The following is a 19,660-nucleotide window of genomic DNA, read 5'->3' on the forward strand; positions in this document are numbered from 1 at the left end:
ATTTTTAGACCGCTCTGGTGCGAGGGGATAGCGAGCCAACATCTTCTTTTGAGGCACAAACTTCGTACCCGGGTTTTCCCAGGGTTCCTGACGTATATCCACTAGGTGGTCAGAGTGAGCTAAAACTTGCTTAACCACCTTCTGACGCTTGAACCTATCTGGTTTCTTAGGAGGGACGGATGGCTCGGGATCATCCGCAATCTGCAGAATTAACTTAATAGCCTCCAAAAGATCAGGAACACCCACATGTGAACTACCCTCCCCATCAGCCGTATCTGAGGCAGAACCTGAGGGGTCAGTATATGTGCCGTCTTCATCAGACGAGGTGTCAGTGACAGCAGTGGATTGTGAGGAGATAAGCGCTCGCTTAGAGGCCCTCTTGGACTTAGGCGAGCGTTGGTCAGACTGTTTAGTAGTCAAGGACTGGTTCAACTTCTTTAATTGAGCAGATAAATCGTCCGCCCACGGCGGGTTAGCTACAGGGACCACATACGGCTGTACCGGCATTGGGGGTCCCATAGGGGGAGTTAGTTTATGAACTAGCGTATGCAGAAGCGTGGAAAAAGCGGCCCACGGTGGGTCAGTATTTGCCTCCGTTGCCGCAGTCCCACTGGGGGGTCAAGGAGCCCCCAGAACCAGAGCCCACAGCTGCTATATTCTCCTCATATGGTCCCATGGCGTCAGCAACACCGGCAGTGTGTTCAGCCCCAGAACCGTTACCCTCAGAAGCAGACATGACATAACTTGCAGTATGAGGTTAACACAGTACAATTATCAGCAGCACTATACCTCTGAACCCAAACCCCTGTGCAGTGTAGTCAGCACTAGCAGAGATAAAGGAGAGATATGGTGACTAAATCACAGAGAAAAATACGTAATACACTATATATCTTTGTGAAAATCCTATATTAGATAACACCTGACGCACCAAGCCCCCTCAGGTTATGGAATATAGGGATAGCAGATTGAGTGAAAGACACGAAATGGACACCACTCAGCTATCAAAGTCACAGTTTGTACAATGCAGAGGTTATTACTGACAATAATACTGCACTTGACTAGCTTACACAGCTACATAACAATAGATATAACAGTACACAGTAAGAACTGGATGTATATCACAGGGTAATTGTACTATAAAACCCTGACTAAGTGCACTATTTCTTAACTATCACTGTCTAAAAATGCAGGTAGAATACTTAAGTGTCATGTAAAGGCACAGCGCTGACAACCAGGCGGCTTTACATAGGAGGATTTGCCCAAGCTTTTCCAGGAACAGTGAGCTGAGGGATAATGGCTCCGCAGACACTGACAGGGAGTGAGGAAAAGACAGATATGCAGCTCCAGGGCGGGAACACTTGCTAGAAATGGCGCCCTGGGGCTGGGGAAGGGGCTTCAGGTCTAAGCCTTATCCCCTCTGCTGGCAAAACCACCGGGTAGTGTGTGCGATATAAGAATTGGTTTAGAGAGAAAACTTGACCTGTGCCCATGCCCTGGTGATCTAGTGGGATCGCCTGTACTGCCACAGTGTCCACCGCCAGCGCGCGGCCAGCATCCCACTGACCGCGTCGGATCGTGATAAAGACCGGGACCCGCAAGCGGGACCCACTTACCACCTCCCGAAGCGCGGCCACACGATCCTGGAGAGCCCCAGCCGTGTGTGTCTAGCGTGAAGAAAACCGTAGCCTCCTGCTGTAGTTACCCGGCAACCAGAGCTCGGGAGTGTACAGCGCTGCTGGGGAGAGCTGGAGCTGCAGCAGTGAATGTCACAAGACATTTACCACCGCTGCTGCCCTTGAAGTCTTCACTTTTTACCTCATAAAAAGCTTTTCTTAGGGCTGCTGGGAGCAGCTCCTCTGTTAAGTGCCTGCTTACTGCAGCACCAACTTACAAAACTGAGATCCTGTGCTGGGAGGCGGGGGGATATAGGAGGCGGCACTGTGCATTCTGGGAACAGTCAAAGCTTTGAGCCTGTTGGTGCCTTGGATCAAGATCCTACTCTACACCCCATTGTCCAATCCTTGCGGAGCCCAGTGTACCCCGCAGCAGAAATCCTATTTTTTCATATCTTAGCTCTATATAATTAACATAACATCAATACAGATTATTTTAGGAATATGTAAAAAAAAGCATAATTTCTGAATGTTATATTTTATCAACAGAGCCGTGTGGATTTTCTGCAACTTATGTTGGATTCTAGAATTGAAGATATCAGTGGATTGAAAAAGGAACAGAAAGGTATTGAGAATCCCAAAATTCTGATGACTTTGAATATGTATGTGATTGTCTGCCTTGTTCTGACTCTTGGCATAGAGGGATACACAGGGCAGGTATGCTTCTGTCTGCTTATACTTCTTTTTATTACATATATGCCATACTGAAAAGTTTTTTTTCTCTTCTGTGTTGGACTTATATCCGTGTCTACATGAGATGCTTACAGTTATGAGTGGGGCATGGTCTTGACCAGGGATGGCCTCACATTAAGGGGACTTGGCCTTGCAGGTAGGGGGCATGGCCTTGCAGGAAGCACCCGTTTACATCACTCCAGGGGGTGCTCAGCATTCCAGGAGATACTGGGCTGCCCTCCTGAGACTCTTCCTGCATTGCCATATCATTAGTGACAGGATATGGCTGCTGCATAGTAATGTCACAGTGCAGCACTGGACTCCCAGTAACTAAAGAGGAGGGTGACACCCAGGTGTGGCCCGCACCCCCCTAGTGACGCCTCTGTTTGGGAGATATGCAGGGAATAGGTGGCAGCCACCCTGCCGGGCAGACACCGAAGCAGCCGTACGTTCACAGCTACATTAAGAGGCAAAGTGGCATTAAGAGAGAGGTGTGGCAGCGGGCACACACCACTGGGACTGGTACTCAGCTGTGGGGCAAGGAGAAACCTGGGAGCTGAGGACACTTCTACAGTTCTAGAAATGCACTTACTCTCTGGAACTGGTGTCAGTGTCTCTCCTGCCCAGTTACAGTAAGGCAGGCTGCAGCATATACTGGAAGCAGTGGCTTCAGAAGGGCTAGCAGTAAGAATCAACCTTATTGTTTTTGGCTGCTGCTGACATCCACCGCGCTCTACCGGTTGAATGCTTGCAGTGGAACAGTTGATTGTGATAGATGCTTTGGCCACCTCTGGTCTAGACCATCTAAATTATAATATGCTGTGTTAATCTAGAACTGTGCAGCATGTATGAGGAACATGCTAGATCATTTAGTATTTGCCCTACATGGAAGAAAAAAATAATTTGCAGTTGTACATGGTATTTTTAATAAAACCCATGTTAACATTACACAACTTAAGGCCTAATTCAGACCTTATCGCAGGAGAAAAATCTTTCCCTAATGGTCAAAACCATGTGCACTGCAGGTGTGGCAGATATAACATTTGCAGAGAGTTAGATTTGGGTGGGTTATTTTATTTCTGTGCAGCGTAAATACTGTAAAATCTGTCTCTCCACATGTTATATCCGCAGTGCACATAATTTTGCCCATAAGAGAGAAAATTTGCTGCAGCGATAAGGTCTGAATTAGGCCCTTAATCTCTACAGTCTAGATGTCCGTTTTATAGTAAGGTTTTGTGACATCAAATACCTCTTCAGGAAACTATTATAGTGGGTTCTTGATTCAGAACATGTCTGTGTTTATCCTAACAGCTCTGACAGATACAGAAATAATGGCTCAGGCCATTATTTTTATAATGGCTGGTTTCGAGACAACAAGTGCGACACTAACCTACCTCTTTTATAACCTGGCAACCCACCCTGATGTTCAGCAGAGGCTACAGGAAGAAGTTGACTCTTTTCTTCCTGACAAGGTGAGAAGTATGCAGAATAGCAGCTGTCTGCTGACGGTAATTCATAATAAACGGATTAAATCTAATTTTTAGAAGCCCTTATAAAACCTGTTGATAAGCAGGTTAATTATACATATATATATATATATATATATATATATATATATATATATATATATATATATATATATATACTACCATACCCAGGCATGGGGTGCACACCTGAACTCACCACCCTGGCCTGAAAATATGCTTCCACGTGTAAAGCTGCCCTGCCAACTAACTTATTGGCTTTTAAAGGGGAGACAGTCACCAACACAGCTTCTAACTTACCACCAAGGAAGCAGCTGACACAGGTTTAAAGTATATGAGCTTAGAAAGGGTGCATGAGAAAGCTATGATCACAGAAAGATTAATTAAAAATTAACCAAATATATACATATACAGGAAATTACCGCACTCACCATACCCAGGAGTGGGGTGCACACCTGCACTCGCTACCCACAGGCTGGGACGTGGTGGCCTGTGACCACATTGCTTAAATAATATTATACGAGAGCCCAGCACTAACCTTAAGGGCCCTACACACTTAAAGATTATCTGTCCAATCTGGCTGATTGGAAAGAAAATCCTTCAATGTCTGGGAGCAAATGACAATTGACTATTTGCTCTCAAAGTCCATTTTTGTCTGGAAAACAGACACAAATAGACTTTGAGACAAATTAGTTATGTTTGTTAAATTTAACCAATTTATCCGAACAACCGTTTTTGTCTGTTTTCTTGATTTTGGGAGCAAATGGTTGATTGTCATTTGCTCCCAGATATTGCCAGATTTTCTTTTCAATCTGCCAGATTGGACAGATAATCTTTAAATGTGTAGGGCCCTTAAGTAAGCTACCTCACTTCAATACATCATTACACAAATAATGGGGTTTTAGTTCATGGATTGTACAATGCGTTTAGGCTTGCAGCACCTGGAAGCATATTTGCAATTTGACTCTGATGTGATAGCAGTGGCCAGGTGTTTAAAAGTCTAGGTGATAGAGTAGGACTTGCCATGAGATGGGGTCCCTTGATGTTGGCCTGCAAACTTATAGGCCCTACACACATGCCGATATTCTGAAAGATATGAACGATCTCGTTCATAAATGAACGAGAACTCGTTCATATCTTTCAGTGTGGAGACTCCAGCGATGAACGATGCGCGGCCCCGCACTCGTTCATCGCTGATCTCCCGTCGGCTGTGCATGCAGGCCAATATGGACTATCTCGTCCATATTAGCCTGCACTTCAATGCAGCCGGGTGACGGGGGGGAGTGAAGAAACTTCACTCCCCCCGTCACTGCCCCCCCCCCCGCCGCCGGGTTGCTCGTCGGCCGTCGGGCACCTCGGCGGCGCATCGCCGAGTGTGTAGGGCCCATTAAATGCATTGTACAATTCATGAACTAGAACCCCATTGTTTGTATATGTACTGATGTATTGAAGTGAGTTTACCAAGGTGAGTGCTGGGTTATCGGGGTGTGTGTATGTATACTGTATATGTGTGTGTATGTATGTATATATATATATATATATATATATATATATATATATATAATGGATTTAACACTAGAGAAATATTTGACAAGCTTAGCACACACAAGTAGATGTCTGAGTCCTATTTTATTGGAAAAAGCACTTTATACACTAATCCAGTAGTTCTCAAACAGTGTGCCTAGGCTCCCTGGGGTGCTTCAGGACACTTGCAGGGGTGCTTGGATTGCTGGTCCAGGACCAATTTAAGTTATTTATGGTCAATGTAATAGGCAAAACCAGAGCTGGTGGCTGCCAATCATAAAATATGTGGACAAACAGAAACAAATCTTGTCCCTCACCACACAACTGACTCTAAAAGGATGACATATAAACACAATTTACTTAATGGTAATATTTATCTTTACATTTCTCAAACATTTTGCCCAATGATGCCATGAAAAAAGTTATGATGCTCTAGGGTGCCGTGATTCCAAAAAGTTTGGGAACCGCTGCACTAAAGGGTAAATTTACTAAGGTGGAAGTTTTTTCAACCTGGTGATGTTGTCCATAGCAACCAATCAGATTATATCTATTATCTTCTAGAAACCGATAAATGTTAAGTAGAATCTGCCTGGTTGCTATGAGCAACATCGCCAGTTCTAAAAAACTTCCACCTTAGTAAATTTATCCGAGTGAATTATATTAATGGTCCATGTAGATATGTGATACATGTTGTTTTTTTTTTTTTTTTTAAACAATTGACATATATATTAACAGCCATACAATTCACATGGCCATTGACAGATTAATAACTCGCATGTCATTCTATTGAGGAGAAAAATAGAAAACACAAATTTACATTCTGGGAGAGGGGGAAATAAGATAAGTGAAGTGGTAAAGGAGATTCCTAATCATTACTCTTTGTATAACTTGTCACCTGCAGACTAGTCCCACTTATGAAATCCTGAAGAAGATGGAGTACCTAGATATGGTGATTCAAGAGACCCTCCGCATGTACCCCCCTGTGGGGCGATTGGAGAGGGTTTCAAAGCAAACTGTTGAGATCAGTGGTGTAACCATACCAAAGGGGGTGGTCTGTATGATCCCAGTATATGTGTTGCATCATGACTCTGAATATTGGCCAGATCCTCAAGAGTTCCATCCTGAAAGGTAACTTACAGCAAATATGAATCAGACAGGATTTCCCCCACCCTCTGAAGTAATCAAACATTATGGATAACTGTAATGAAGGCATGACATCTACAATGGTTTAAATAAAGGACGTCAGTGGAGACTGCCAGACCACACTTTCCTCGTGAACCATTACACTGCACATTAACACTTTTTTGAAAAGCAGCTGAAGTTGCTATGCATGGTGATAATGGGCAGCCTAGTAGAGGAAAATAAAAGAAGGACTTAAAAAAAATAACTTAGTTCTTTAACAAGTGATTACATTATAATTATGGATTCTAAATTTTTACGGTGCGCAGCGCAGTTTTCTGGTTGCAGCGAACTGCGCATGAGCAGCGGCCACATCGCGGCTGCGCCGATATACACATTGCGGCCATATCGCAATGTGATTGACAGTGGCGGGTTTTTGTGGGGCAGCTCCATGGTTGGGGGGCAGCCAGGCTGAACTGCCAAGGGTCAACCTTAGATCCGATGTGTCCACAATCTAATTGCAGATGCATCCGGAGGCTGCCTTATACATGCTGGGCGGCCTTGCCCTGTGCTGGGCAGCCCCCAGCATGTGAGGAGATGAATGCAGATCTGACTGCGTATGCAGCCATCTTCGTTAATTTCTGAATAACCCCCACAATAGTTTCCTAGCATTTCAGTTAAAATAACAATAATAGAAAATCTGAAGTCTGATTCCACAAAAACTCTTGAACGAGTCTATAGGAGCGTGAGCTCAGTGTAGAACTTCACCGGCCTGCTTACCATGGCTTACAACTGTGTTTATAGGGTGCAGGAAGTTCCTGAACTAATCCTTACTTTTACAGACTTCTTCCAGAGTCACTGAGCAAAGCCATACCTCTGCAGAAATATACCCACAGAATAGCCTACTCTCTGTGGGTAGATCCAACAAATTTCCACAGTGAAGTTATAGCTCTAGCGGCTTCATGTTAAGATTTGCATCAAATATTGTAGCTTTGGCCCGTCCCCTTTAGCACAGTGGTATTGAGCTATGGGGATGGGCCTGTAATTCACTGCCTCATGCCCCTGCACATCTTATCTGTACTTTCCCTTCAGGGTCTACTAGAGGGGTAGATCCAAAGTAGGTACAGAACTTAAGATCTCTAAGCCTTCACCATCTTTGGAAAGTTGCTTATTGAACCCTTTCCCCTGGCACTTTCTCCTGTGATCCTGTCAACTTGCATCCTCTGTGTTTTATGACACTCTACCATGGCACCGTCACCTTTTCTGGGATCTTCTTTCTCCTGGAACCTCTCACCTCTTGTCCCTCTTCCTCCTATACCTTGATTAAAGTACAATAAAACCAATATTATCGGACGTTAGGCCATCTCTTCCATTGGGCTTAATGGTCAGTTGCCTAGGGGTCCCTAGATAGCACCTATGCCCACCACCCATTGAACAGCCGCACTGAGGTTGCAGCTGCGGGCAATCAGAGGCAAATTTCCCACAAGGAGGTCCCTGGGGTCTCAGCACCCTTCTGCCACTGCCATAATGCTACTGGTGCTGTGTACACCAGGGAGTTTGGTGAGTGCATGCCTGCTGAGGATACTGGCAGCTGTGCTTCTGCACTTGTGAATCATACCCCTTTTCCATCTAATTACGCGGGTCGCAGCTGGGAGCCTGACACGGGTGCTACCCGGCTGCCACCCGCGTCAGCCCCCTTTCCATCTGCCGTTTCCAACCCGGCATATTGCCGGGTTGGTGACGTTGCCGGTGACGCAGCGGGGGGCGGCGCTGGGAGATCAGATGATCTCCCAGCGCCACCTTCCCATACAGTGTGAATGGGAGCCGTTTTGCTTCCGTTTACACTGCACATCTTACCAGGTTGAACCCGTGTTCAACCCTGCAAGCTACCCGAGTTAGAATATCGGGAGTTAGACCCGGATTATTCCAACTCAGCCCTTTTACACCAGCCAGCAACACGGGTTATGCAAGTTCATGTGCAATAACCCGTGTTGTATGCGGGCTGGTGGAAAAGGGGTATTAGAGAGTGCTGGTGGGAGGCCCTGCCTCCAGTCCTCACAGCTCTCGCTGATGGTGGCTGTTTGTCACTTTTCTCCTCCCACTGAAATAAGCATGGAAAAGGTCCAACACCTCCCAGCTCCTGGGATCTCGCCTTAGGGTGAGGCAGTTATCGCTGGCAGCCACCTCTTCTGGACACATCAAGTCTGACCAGCAGCAGCTGGAGCAGAGACATGAAGACTGTGTGGGGCTGCTGCCGGTATGCGTAGCGCTGGAGTGCGAGGCCAGGCAGTCCATCTACAGGTCAGTCCCCCCCCCCCCCCTCCCCTCCACCAGAAATTGTCCTCCCCAACTCACTGACCTATCCCAGTGGCTCCCTCTTTTCCAGCCCAGTGTCCCCGACCACATCACTGACACCGGCGTTGGTATTACAACTGCTGGGATCCCGACAATCAGTATTTTAACCGCATCCACATCTCACTGCCCCCCTACCTAGAACTCCCCTTCCCAGCCAGTCACAGTGCTCCCCCAATCAGCTCAATGCCCCTCCTTCTACAGTTTATTATTCTTTCTCCAGCACCCATGTCACTAACCCCCTTCTCAACCAGCCCAGTTCCCCCCCGACAGGGGGATGCGGTTGTGAAAGATAGAACACCCCCTACTGCCCACGGGACATCACAGTCGCCGCCAATAGCACCCACCCCACTGCTGGAGGACGAGTAGGGACCCTACTACATTGCTTTGCCCGGGGACCTACACTGCTGTTAAGACAGCTCTGTTGGAAGTACTTCACTTTTTTCATAGTGCAGGTTGAATCTCCCATATCTGAAACTTTTTGAAATAGTAATATTGACACCTTTTCTTTCTCAAAAATGTTATGTACAGTATATGAAACGTAACACAAAATGCCCAGGATACCTCAGTATGGTTTGCAAATACTCACAACAAAAAATACATCTAAAATACAGTACTTCTGATCCCAAGCATTTTGTCTATGGGAGACTTGGGGGTAAATTTACTAAGATTCGTATTTTCCCGTTTCAGGTCAAAGTTCAATCACGAATGACATCGAAAGTGTAAAACTGCAACTTTTTGAATCATTTACGACTAATTTACTAAGCTGTCGTATTCGGGTTTTTCTTTTGTTCCGATGTCGATGTCATTCGTGTTTTTTTTTCTATTTTTACGGCAGTGATTAGCAAAACACTGCCGACTTTTTAAAAATGAATCTCGGCCGGATCTGTGTGATCCGTGCTGGGGTTCATTTTTTTTTTTTTTTAAATTAAACAGTGTCAAATCAAAAAAAAAATTGCGTGGGGTCCCCCCTCCTAAGCATAACCAGCCTCAGGCTCTTTGAGCCGATCCTGGTTGCAGAAATATGGGGGGAAAAATGACAGGGGTTCCCCCATATTTAAGCAACCAGCATCGGGCTCTGCGCCTGGTCCTGGTTCCAAAAATACGGGGGACAAAAAGAGTAGGGGTCCCCCGTATTTTTAAAACCAGCACCGGGCTCCACTAGCTGGACAGATAATGCCACAGCCGGGGGTCACTTTTATATAGTGCCCTGCGGCCGTGGCATCAAAAATCCAACTAGTCACCCCTGGCCGGGGTACCCTGGGGGAGTGGGGACCCCTTCAATCAAGGGGTGTCCCCCCCCAGCCACCCAAGGGCCAGGGGTGAAGCCCGAGGCTGTCCCCCCCCCCCCCCCCCATCCAATGGGCTGCGGATGGGGGGGCTGATAGCCTTTGTTGTAAATGAAAAGATATTGTTTGTAGTGACCCCCGGCTGTAACCAATGCTGGGAACTTTCTGCCCTGCGGTTGACCTAAAGTGACGTCACCGCTGAGCAGAAAGTTCCCAGCATTGGTTACAATGGAGCGCATAGGCGCTACATTGTAACACTGCCGTGTGCCGCCTGTCATTCAGTACAGGAGCACACAGCCGATCAGGAGAGTGCTACAACGTGGCGCTCCCTGATTGGCTGAAGAAACCCACTTAGACAGAAGTCAGAGTGGGTTTCTGGCATTCGGGGAAAGGAGTCCCATGTGAAAACATGGGGCCCCTTTCAGTTCGTGGCTCGGGAATCCGTTTTGTTTTTTTATTCAAGTACCTGGATTACAAATGGTTGCCCCGAGGACCCTTGGACCCTGGATCTGGTGAGTAGAATTTATTCAACAGGTACCCCTTGGATTCTACTGGAGAAGAGGACCGACCTGCGTGTGAACATAAGGTAAGTATGTATGTATGTTTGTGTGCATGTATGTAATAAATCTTTACTTTCAAGGTGTGTGTGTCTTGTGTTTATTTGGGTATTTTTTTAGTAATAGTACTACAGGTACCAGCGGGCCCGTTTTTCCGCCGCATGCTGGTACTTGTGGTTCTCCAAGTACCAGCATGCGGGGGAGGCTTGCTGGGACTTGTAGTACTGCTACTAAAAACAATATATTTTCATTTACAACAAAGGCTATCAGCCCCCCCATCCGCAACCCATTGGATGGGGGGGACAGCCTCGGGCTTCACCCCTGGCCCTTGGGTGGCTGGGGGGGGGGGGACCCCTTGATTGAAGGGGTCTCCACTCCCCCAGGGTACCCCGGCCAGGGGTGACTAGTTGGATTTTTGATGCCACGGCCGCAGGGCACTATATAAAAGTGACCCCCGGCTGTGGCATTATCTGTCCAGCTAGTGGAGCCCGGTGCTGGTTTTAAAAATATGGGGGACCCCTACTCTTTTTGTCCCCCGTATTTTTGGAACCAGGACCAGGCGCAGAGCCCGATGCTGGTTGCTTAAATATGGGGGAACCCCTGTCATTTTCCCCCCCATATTTCTGCAACCAGGATCGGCTCAAAGAGCCCGAGGCTGGTTATGCTTAGGAGGGGGGACCCCACGCATTTTTTTTGTGTGAAAAAAACAACTTTCCCACCCCTTCCCACTGATAGACATGCACAGATCTCATGGATCCCTGCATGCCTATGCAATCACGGATATAAAAAGCAGGTCTGCTTTTTTTTAGCACTTTTTTGCGATTTGTAATTTTTCACGGCAGTGTTTTCCTCTTTGGAGATTTGCACTTTTTAGTAAATGACCGAGTTCTACTAATTTGCTGGCGTTTTTTGACCGATGGTGTATTCATTCGTATTTTTTTACAACTACTTCCAAAAAAATACGAATGCCCTCATCTCTGCCGTGATTTGAGTTTAGTAAATTACCGAGATGACACTTTGAAGAAAAAACGGCATCTCGGTCAAAATCGGGACCTTAGTAAATGTACCCCTTGGTCTGTATATTTCTTTAGCACTAGTTATTCATTTTACAGGAGTTGCACTGAAGTCCTCAAATAACAGTTTTTTTTGTAAATTACACCTTGTGTTTCATAAGACATAACCTATCCCTTATAAGCCTGGTTTAAGTGTTCAATATTCATGATGACAGCTATAAAGTCAGGTGTACAGATGGGGGCGGTAAGATGGCAGAGGTTTATGCAGCTCCACCTACAAGTAAATATCTGCTGTGTACACAATGCAAGTGCAATTGCAGATGATTTGTGTCCACCCCTGCCTCGTCCTCTATGTGCTTTACATGTTCATTGTAAAATTATGGTGCAGCAGCAATAAAATTAGTGAAGACCCTAGTTCTGTAGGCAATGACGTCTGTTTACATTATGTGCGTGCACAGTAAGCTTTGTTAATTACATTTCTCTATGTTTACTGTATTGTAACAGATATACTCTATGTATTTTCTAGGTTCAGTAAAGAAAACCGGGAAAACCATGCCCCTTATACCTTCCTGCCCTTTGGAGATGGACCAAGGAACTGTATTGGGATGAGGTTTGCTATGCTGAGCATGAAAGTAGTAATCTCAGCTCTCCTCCAGCATTTTACATGTCGCCCATGTAAAGATACTCTGGTAAGCATATAGCCTTATGCCTGATGCTCTGTAATTTAAAGAAAGGGTAGCTGCCGCTGTCTGCTAGAGAGGAAGGGGCATGGACGGAAACTGCACTCCTTTCTTACTAAGCCCCGGAGTAGGGTAAAAATACTTACCGAGTTGTGTCGGGTTCCTAACTATCGATATTCTGTACCCAAGCCATATTATCAAACACCTGGGAGTTTTACACATTTTGAAATATGCTAATGCAGCGGTGGCCAACCTGTTACTCTTGAGCCGCATGTGGCTCTTTCTTTCTTTAAATGTGGCTCCCGACACTTGAAGTCACATTACCACAACAGATCCGGTAACCACTGCACTCCAGAAAGACACTCGGAAGCACTAAGTGGACTGAGGGAGCCAGATACTAGAGATAAAACACCCACTGTCAAACAGAGGATCCTTAAGCCCCTTTCACATCGCCAATGCAGGATCCCACCTGGGAATTAGAAACGGTCATTCCTGGGTGGGATCCGGCAGTGGACCCTAACAGGTGGCTTCCCAACTTGGCAATTTGCTGGGTCGGTTGTCATAGCTGCAGGGGGGGGGGATGCAGGGGTGGAAGCAACGCTGGGAGATGAGCTAATCTCCACGCTGCCTCTCCCTCAGTAGTAAACGGGTTCCTTCGACCCGGGAACCCGTTTACGCTACCACTGACCTGGTATTCAACGAAGGAAAAACACTGCTTATAACCCGGGTTGAATTACCATGTCAGGTGATACAGGAATTCGACCATGGCCCATTCACACCACACACCAACCCGTGTCCACCCGGCAATATGCCGGGTCGATACCGGGATATTTGCGCGGTGTGAAAGGGGTAATAAGGAGCTGCTACAATGGCATGAGTTGGGGGGCTCTGAAGTGACACATGAGGGTTTTAGCAAGAGTGACGCATGGGAGAGCTGGATGAAGTGACATAGGAGGGTGCAAGCAGGAGTGACAAGTGAGGGAGCTGACTGGAGTGACACAGCAGGGTGCTGGCTGAAGTGTACTATGTGAATCGTCTTTCATTATATTTTATGTGGTTCTGGCTTTTTCAATTATTTTATGCTGAAGTGACTTCTTCAATGTATTTTATGTTGGATCTGGCTTTAAAAATTTATTTTATGTGGATCTGGCCTTTTCAATATATTTTATACCAGGGGCGGTGCCTAGCAGGCACAAGGCCACACCCCATTTTTGCATGATCGCCTTCGACTCTTTGACGTACCTAACAAGATTTTTTGGCTCTTTGACTCTGACTGGTTGGCCACCCCTGTGCTAATGGTTTAAGCGTTTGTGAGATGCACATTATTATGTGTTGAGAAATACAGCAAAAAAATATTAAATTAAGAATATTGTGCTTAAACCTGTTATTTTATGATTGTAGCCACCAGCAGTACTTTTGCCTATCACATTGACCACAAATAACTCAATGTGGTACCTCAAACCCATGACATACCTGTAAGAGCTCTGTGGCACCCAGTTTGGAAACCACTGCATTACGTATATCCTTTAGGGGAAACATGAACAGTTGTGTGTTATAGGGACTAATGGAAACGTTGGGCTAAATGTAGGCCCTCATTCCGAGTCGTTCGCTCGGTAAATTTCTTCGCATCGCAGCGTTTTTCTGCTTAGTACGCATGCGCAATGTTCGCACTGCGACTGCGCCAAGTAAATCTGCTATGAAGATAGGATTTTTACTCACGGCTTTTTCTTCGCTCCGGCGATCGTAGTGTGATTGACAGGAAATGGGTGTTACTGGGCGGAAACACGGCGTTTTATGGGCGTGTGGATGAAAACGCTACCGTTTCCGGAAAAAACGCGGGAGTTGCTGGAGAAACGGGGGAGTGTCTGGGCGAACGCTGGGTGTGTTTGTGACGTCAAACCAGGAACGACAAGCACTGAACTGATCGCAGATGCCGAGTAAGGTTGAAGTTACTCAGAAACTGCTACGAGGTATGTAATCGCAATATTGCGAATACATCGTTCGCAATTTTAAGAAGCTAAGATACACTCCCAGTAGGCGGCGGCTTAGCGTGAGCAACTCTGCTAAAATCGCCTTGCGACCGATCAACTCGGAATGAGGGCCGTAATACGGTGCAAGAAGCAGAAGGTGTGGGAGAGTGTGTGAGAATGCCCGTATTTTCAAAGCAGAAATCGTTTACAATATGAAACCAGGTTGGTTTTGCCTTGTAAATGATTTCCACTTTAAAATAATGGGCATTCTCACACAAGCTCCTGTTCCTCCAGCTCCTTGCACCCTATTACATTTAGCCTTTTATCTCTGTGGTATGTCCTGCTGCAGGTTGAGTCTCCCATATCTGTTGTTCCAAAAACCGTAGGTTTTCGGGAGCTGTGTCAGCGACACCATTTAAATTTCATTACATGCGACTTGGGGCATGTTTACCCATAGCTCTGACTCTGAAACCGATTTCTTGCTTTTCAGCCCCCCCCATTCTCCAGTTCCCATGTGTCTACTCTATGGGCACCATCAGGGCTTAAAGTGGTCCAGAAGAAGTGGGGGAACTCACCTCGCGCGCGCTCCCGGCAAGGAGGTGTGGCCTCATTAAAATGGGCGTGGACTCATCTGATCTCATCACGGCCACCACAGGAAAAAAAAAAGTCCCATTTTACACATTACGGCAGGCAAGAGTCCCCATTTTAAACAGTACGGCAGGCAAGAGTCTCCATTTTACACAGTACGGCAGGCACGTGTCCCCATTTTACACAGTACGGCAGGCACGTGTCCCCATTTTACATAGTACGGCAGGCACGTGTCCCCATTTTACACAGTACGGCAGGCACGTGTCCCCATTTTACACAGTACGGCAGGCACGTGTCCCCATTTTACACAGTACGGCAGGCACGTGTCCCCATTTTACACAGTACGGCAGGCACGTGTCCCCATTTTACACAGTACGGCAGGCACGTGTCCCCATTTTACACATTACTGCAGGCAAGTGTCCTCATTTTACACATTACGGCAGGCAAGTGTCCCCATTTTACACAGTACGACAGGCACGTGTCCCCATTTTACACAGTATGGCAGGCACGTGTCCCCATTTTACACAGTCCGACAGGCAAGTGTCCTCATTTTACACATGATGGCAGGCACGTGTCCCCATTTTACACATTACGCCAGGCAAGTGTCCTCATTTTACACATTACGGCAGGTAAGAGTCCCCATTTTATACAGTACGGCATTCAAGTGTCCCCAATTTACACAGTGTGGCAGGCAAGTGTCCCCAATTTACACAGTGTGGCAGGTAAGTGTCCCCATTTTACACAGTGTGGCAGGCAAGTGTCCCCATTTTGTACAGTGTGGCAGGCAATTGTCAAGGGGGGGGGGAAGGGAGAGGGAGGGGGGAAGGAAGGGACAACTTACATATGAAGAGGATCTTCCCGCTCTTCGGGTCGGGCCACCTCTTCTTCCTCGCGTCGGCCGCCTTCTCCTTCCAGCATCCCCTCCTCCTACCGAGTACTCCTGCTTGGGGGGCGGAGTTTTGCGTCATTCCGCGAAACTCCGCCCCCCGAGCAGGAGTACTCGGGAGGAGGAGGAGTAGGGGGAAACAGGGACCAGCAAAGTGCCAAGAAATGGCACTGCCTGGGAGACTATTGAACAGTACTGTCTCACGGACCGGCTGCCATTGAAGAGAAGCAAGGCACTTTGAATCTGGCACCATTCACGGCTCCCGGACCACCAGCTAATGAGAAGCTGCCACTTGGCAGCTTCTTATTGGCTGGCGGTCCGGGAGCCGTGATAGGCTCACGCCAGATTTTAATAAAGCCGCCTGACTCCGCCCCCTGTATTACTCCGCCCCCTGCATTACTGGCCACCTACGAGCCTGACTCCGCCTCCCCCCGCATTACTGGCTGCTGAAGGGACCGATGCCATACGCCCCCCACCGTATTACTGGCTGCTGAAGTTGCCCTTCTCTCTCTGCTTATTATGAGACTATCCTAACTGCTTACGGCTGCTATCAGCGCCCGCAGCAGCAGAGTAAGCAGAGAGAGAAGGGGGCGGAGTTGGGTACTTCAGCAGCCAGTAATGCGGTGGGGGGCGGAGTCGGGCACTTCGGCAGCCAGTAAGACGGTGATGGGGGGGGGCGGCCAGGTCAGTGAATCGCATCCGTGTCTGCAATGCTCAGTGCTCACTCAGTGAGGGGGGCGCGGCAGAACGGTGACTATATAGACAGTACACAGTGACAGTACTAGTGCTGCTGTAGTGCTGTGCTGTAGATAGGCTAACAACTTGAAAAAAGTGGGCGGGACGGCGGCGGAACTGCGTTCCGCCTCCAATTGCAAGTGCCGGAACGCAGTTCCGCCCCGTTCCGGCCCACTTTAACCCCTGGGCACCATTCTTACTTGGTGAGAGTGTGGCTTTTCTGGCCACCCTACTCACTGTTAGGTCTGTGATTTGCCACCTCTGCTCTTGTTGCCAAGTTGCAAGCTGCAATCAAAGGATCGAGGATGCAGCACTTACCTTAGACCACAGTATCTGGTGAACTCTCTAGGACTTTTCTCCACACCGACACTGACCCTGGTGGTGCTTCATGTGACAGATCTGCCTTGTATTCCAAAATAAGGAAAAATCCAAAATGCTTCTGGTCCCAAGCATTTTGTACTGTTTATCGGAGACTCATCCAGTAGTTACTGTAGCAGTAGTTTACTATGTTGTCCAAGGTCTTGCTTGGGAGAAACATCAGTCTTCACTTTACATTCATCATTACTATGCCACTCACAAATTACTCATGGTCATAGATGTAACCAAAGTGTGCTAAGCGAGACAATGGCAAAGTACAAAAATATGAAGTTGTTAGACTCTATTTATCAAATAATAAAAGTTGTGGCATTATTGTTGTGTAAATTGAATGTCATAATTTTACTCATTTCTTTGTCATTTTTCTGTCTGCAGATCCCGATGGAGTTCAGCACTACAGGTTTCATGCAACCTAAGACACCGATCATTCTAAAATTTGTGTCTCGATCCGTAGCCAATGAGTGAGCAGCAGAATAAGGACAGGACTATATGCAGCCTCTTTTTATTAATTGATCCCACATTATCTTTGACTGTTGTATAAAGCCTATTTAGCTTTCTTGTGATGTCATTGACAATATACATTTAATTGTATGGAATATTTTCACTGTCCTTTTACTATAGTTTATTTCTTTGCTATCATTCCTGCATGACCTATTAAGTACATTTTTGTTATTTTTTTCACAATCTTATGGATTGTTTGACTACATTATTGATGTTGTCAACTGTAACTCAGAAATGAGAAAAGCTGCCCTGCTGTGTCCTAATAATAAGCAAATTAGGGGTCTTCAATTCTGAAATATTATAAAAATTATACATACAATGGCCCTCATTCCGAGTTGTTCGCTCGTTATTTTCCTTCGCATTGGTGCGATTTTCCGCTAACTGCGCATGCGCAATGTTTGCACTGCGGCTGCGCCAAATAAATTTGCTAAGAAGTTTGGTATTTTACTCACGGCATTACGAGGTTTTTTCTTCGTTCTGCTGATCGTAGTGTGATTGACAGGAAGTGGGTGTTTCTGGGCGGAAACTGGACGTTTTATGGGAGTGTGTGAAAAAACGCTGCCGTTTCTGGGAAAAACGCGGGAGTGGCTGGAGAAACGGGGGAGTGGCTGGGCGAACGCTGGGTGTGTTTGTGACGTCAAACCAGGAACGACAAGCACTGAACTGATCGCACTGGAAGAGAAAGTCTCGAGCTACTCAGAAACTGCAAAGAAAAATATTTTCGCTATATTGCGAATACTTAGTTCGCAATTCTGCTAAGCTAAGATTCACTCCCAGAGGGCGGCGGCTTAGCGTGTGCACTGCTGCGAAAAGCGGCTAGTGAGCGAACAACTCGGAATGAGGGCCAATATTCACAGCACTAATAGTACACTTGGTGTGGGAAACTATATATGGTATAATAAATTATTAGTTTTTAATCTCAGTGTAAATTGAATATTCTGTTAATTTAGTAATATGCGTTTGCAAAGTTCCAGTTGCATAAAGCACACAGTCTCTCTAGGAAATAAAAAAAATAAGTCTCATACGGCAGTGGTTCTCAAACTTATTCAGTTCAAAGCAGCCTAAGGGGGGTATTCAATTAGCGTTGAGTATGCGTTTTTGTGGTAAAAAGAAGTGAAATTACAGCAAATTGCGGTAAATTCGCCAAAGTAGCTATTCAATTGCCCGCAAAAACTGTTGAGCTGTAATTTTACCGCAAATTTCAATTGACCAACTCTGAGCAGGTGATAAACTTGGGGAAAATCCCTGTTTTAAGTTAAAAATGTTGGGATTTGTTTCTGAACCACTGGGACAACCACCTAAATGACTAATTAGGCACCAGGCATTATGAAGTTTTTAATTTATTTTTAATTGGCCAATAATGACAGGTAATTTTTGGGGTGAAAAAGTTCAACATTATAGAACTTGGGCACAAGGTATGGGACAGATATATTGGGGTGCTTTATGAGTGGGACAAGTGTTTTTATACTTGCAGGTGGGAGTAATCAGTCTGTTTCCACTTTTTTTATTTTTATTAAGTCCTCTAAAATTACCCAAATATATACTTATATCCATTTTATATACAGTGCCTTGCTAAAGTATTCACCCCCTTTGCTTTTTACCTATTTTTTACATTACAGCCTGTAATTTCATTATTTTTTTAATCTAAATTTTATGTGATGGATCTGCACAAAATAGTTTAAGTGGGTGAAGTGAAATGAGAAGAATTTATGTAAAAAAAATAAAAATTTAAAAATTGGCATGTGCATATGTATTCTCCCCCTTTGCTATGAAGCCCCTCAAAAGTTCTGGTGCAACCAATTACCTGCAGAAGTCACATAATTAGTGAAATTAAGTCTACCTGTGCGCAATCTTAAGTGTCACATGATCTGTCAGTATAAACACAGCTTTTCTGAAAGGCTCTGGAGGCTGTAACACCACTAAGCAAGAGGCATCACACCATGAAGACCAAGTAGGGCCAAAGTTGTTGAGAAGTCAGGGTTGGGTTATTAAAAAAATATCCAAATCTTTGATGATCCCCCAGAGCACCATCAAATCCATCATCTTCAAATGGAAAGAACATGGTACCACAACAAACCTGCCAAGAGAGGGCCGGCCCCCAAAACTCAGACTGGGCAAGGAGGGCATTAATCAGATAGGCAGCACAGACACCAAATGTAAGCCTGAAGGAGCTGCAGAGTTCCGCAGCAGAGTGGCGCATGTGACCACAATAAGCCATACACTCCATAGAGCTGGGTTTTAT

General features: G+C 46.1%; 1 protein-coding gene across 4 annotated transcripts in view; it reads left to right on the forward strand.

The window, feature by feature from the left end:
* Positions 1 to 18,440, forward strand: part of LOC134909716 (cytochrome P450 3A9-like) — a 273,043-nt gene extending 254,603 nt beyond the window's left edge. For 2 of the 4 annotated variants that reach the window (XM_063916913.1, XM_063916910.1), the window contains exons 9-14: positions 2,163 to 2,238; positions 3,657 to 3,817; positions 6,255 to 6,481; positions 12,210 to 12,372; positions 14,824 to 15,023; positions 17,293 to 18,440. In XM_063916913.1, the coding sequence (XP_063772983.1) occupies positions 2,163 to 2,238; positions 3,657 to 3,817; positions 6,255 to 6,481; positions 12,210 to 12,372; positions 14,824 to 15,023; positions 17,293 to 17,350 (885 nt within the window). In that variant the 3' untranslated portion in view covers positions 17,351 to 18,440. Of the gene's footprint in view, positions 1 to 2,162; positions 2,239 to 3,656; positions 3,818 to 6,254; positions 6,482 to 12,209; positions 12,373 to 14,823; positions 15,055 to 17,292 lie in introns of all 4 variants that reach the window. The other 2 variants (XM_063916911.1, XM_063916912.1) reach the window with 2 other exon arrangements.
* Positions 18,441 to 19,660: the final 1,220 nt, after the last annotated feature.

The sequence above is a fragment of the Pseudophryne corroboree genome, chromosome 4, assembly GCF_028390025.1.
Source record: "Pseudophryne corroboree isolate aPseCor3 chromosome 4, aPseCor3.hap2, whole genome shotgun sequence".
Classification (NCBI taxonomy): Eukaryota; Metazoa; Chordata; class Amphibia; order Anura; family Myobatrachidae; genus Pseudophryne; species Pseudophryne corroboree.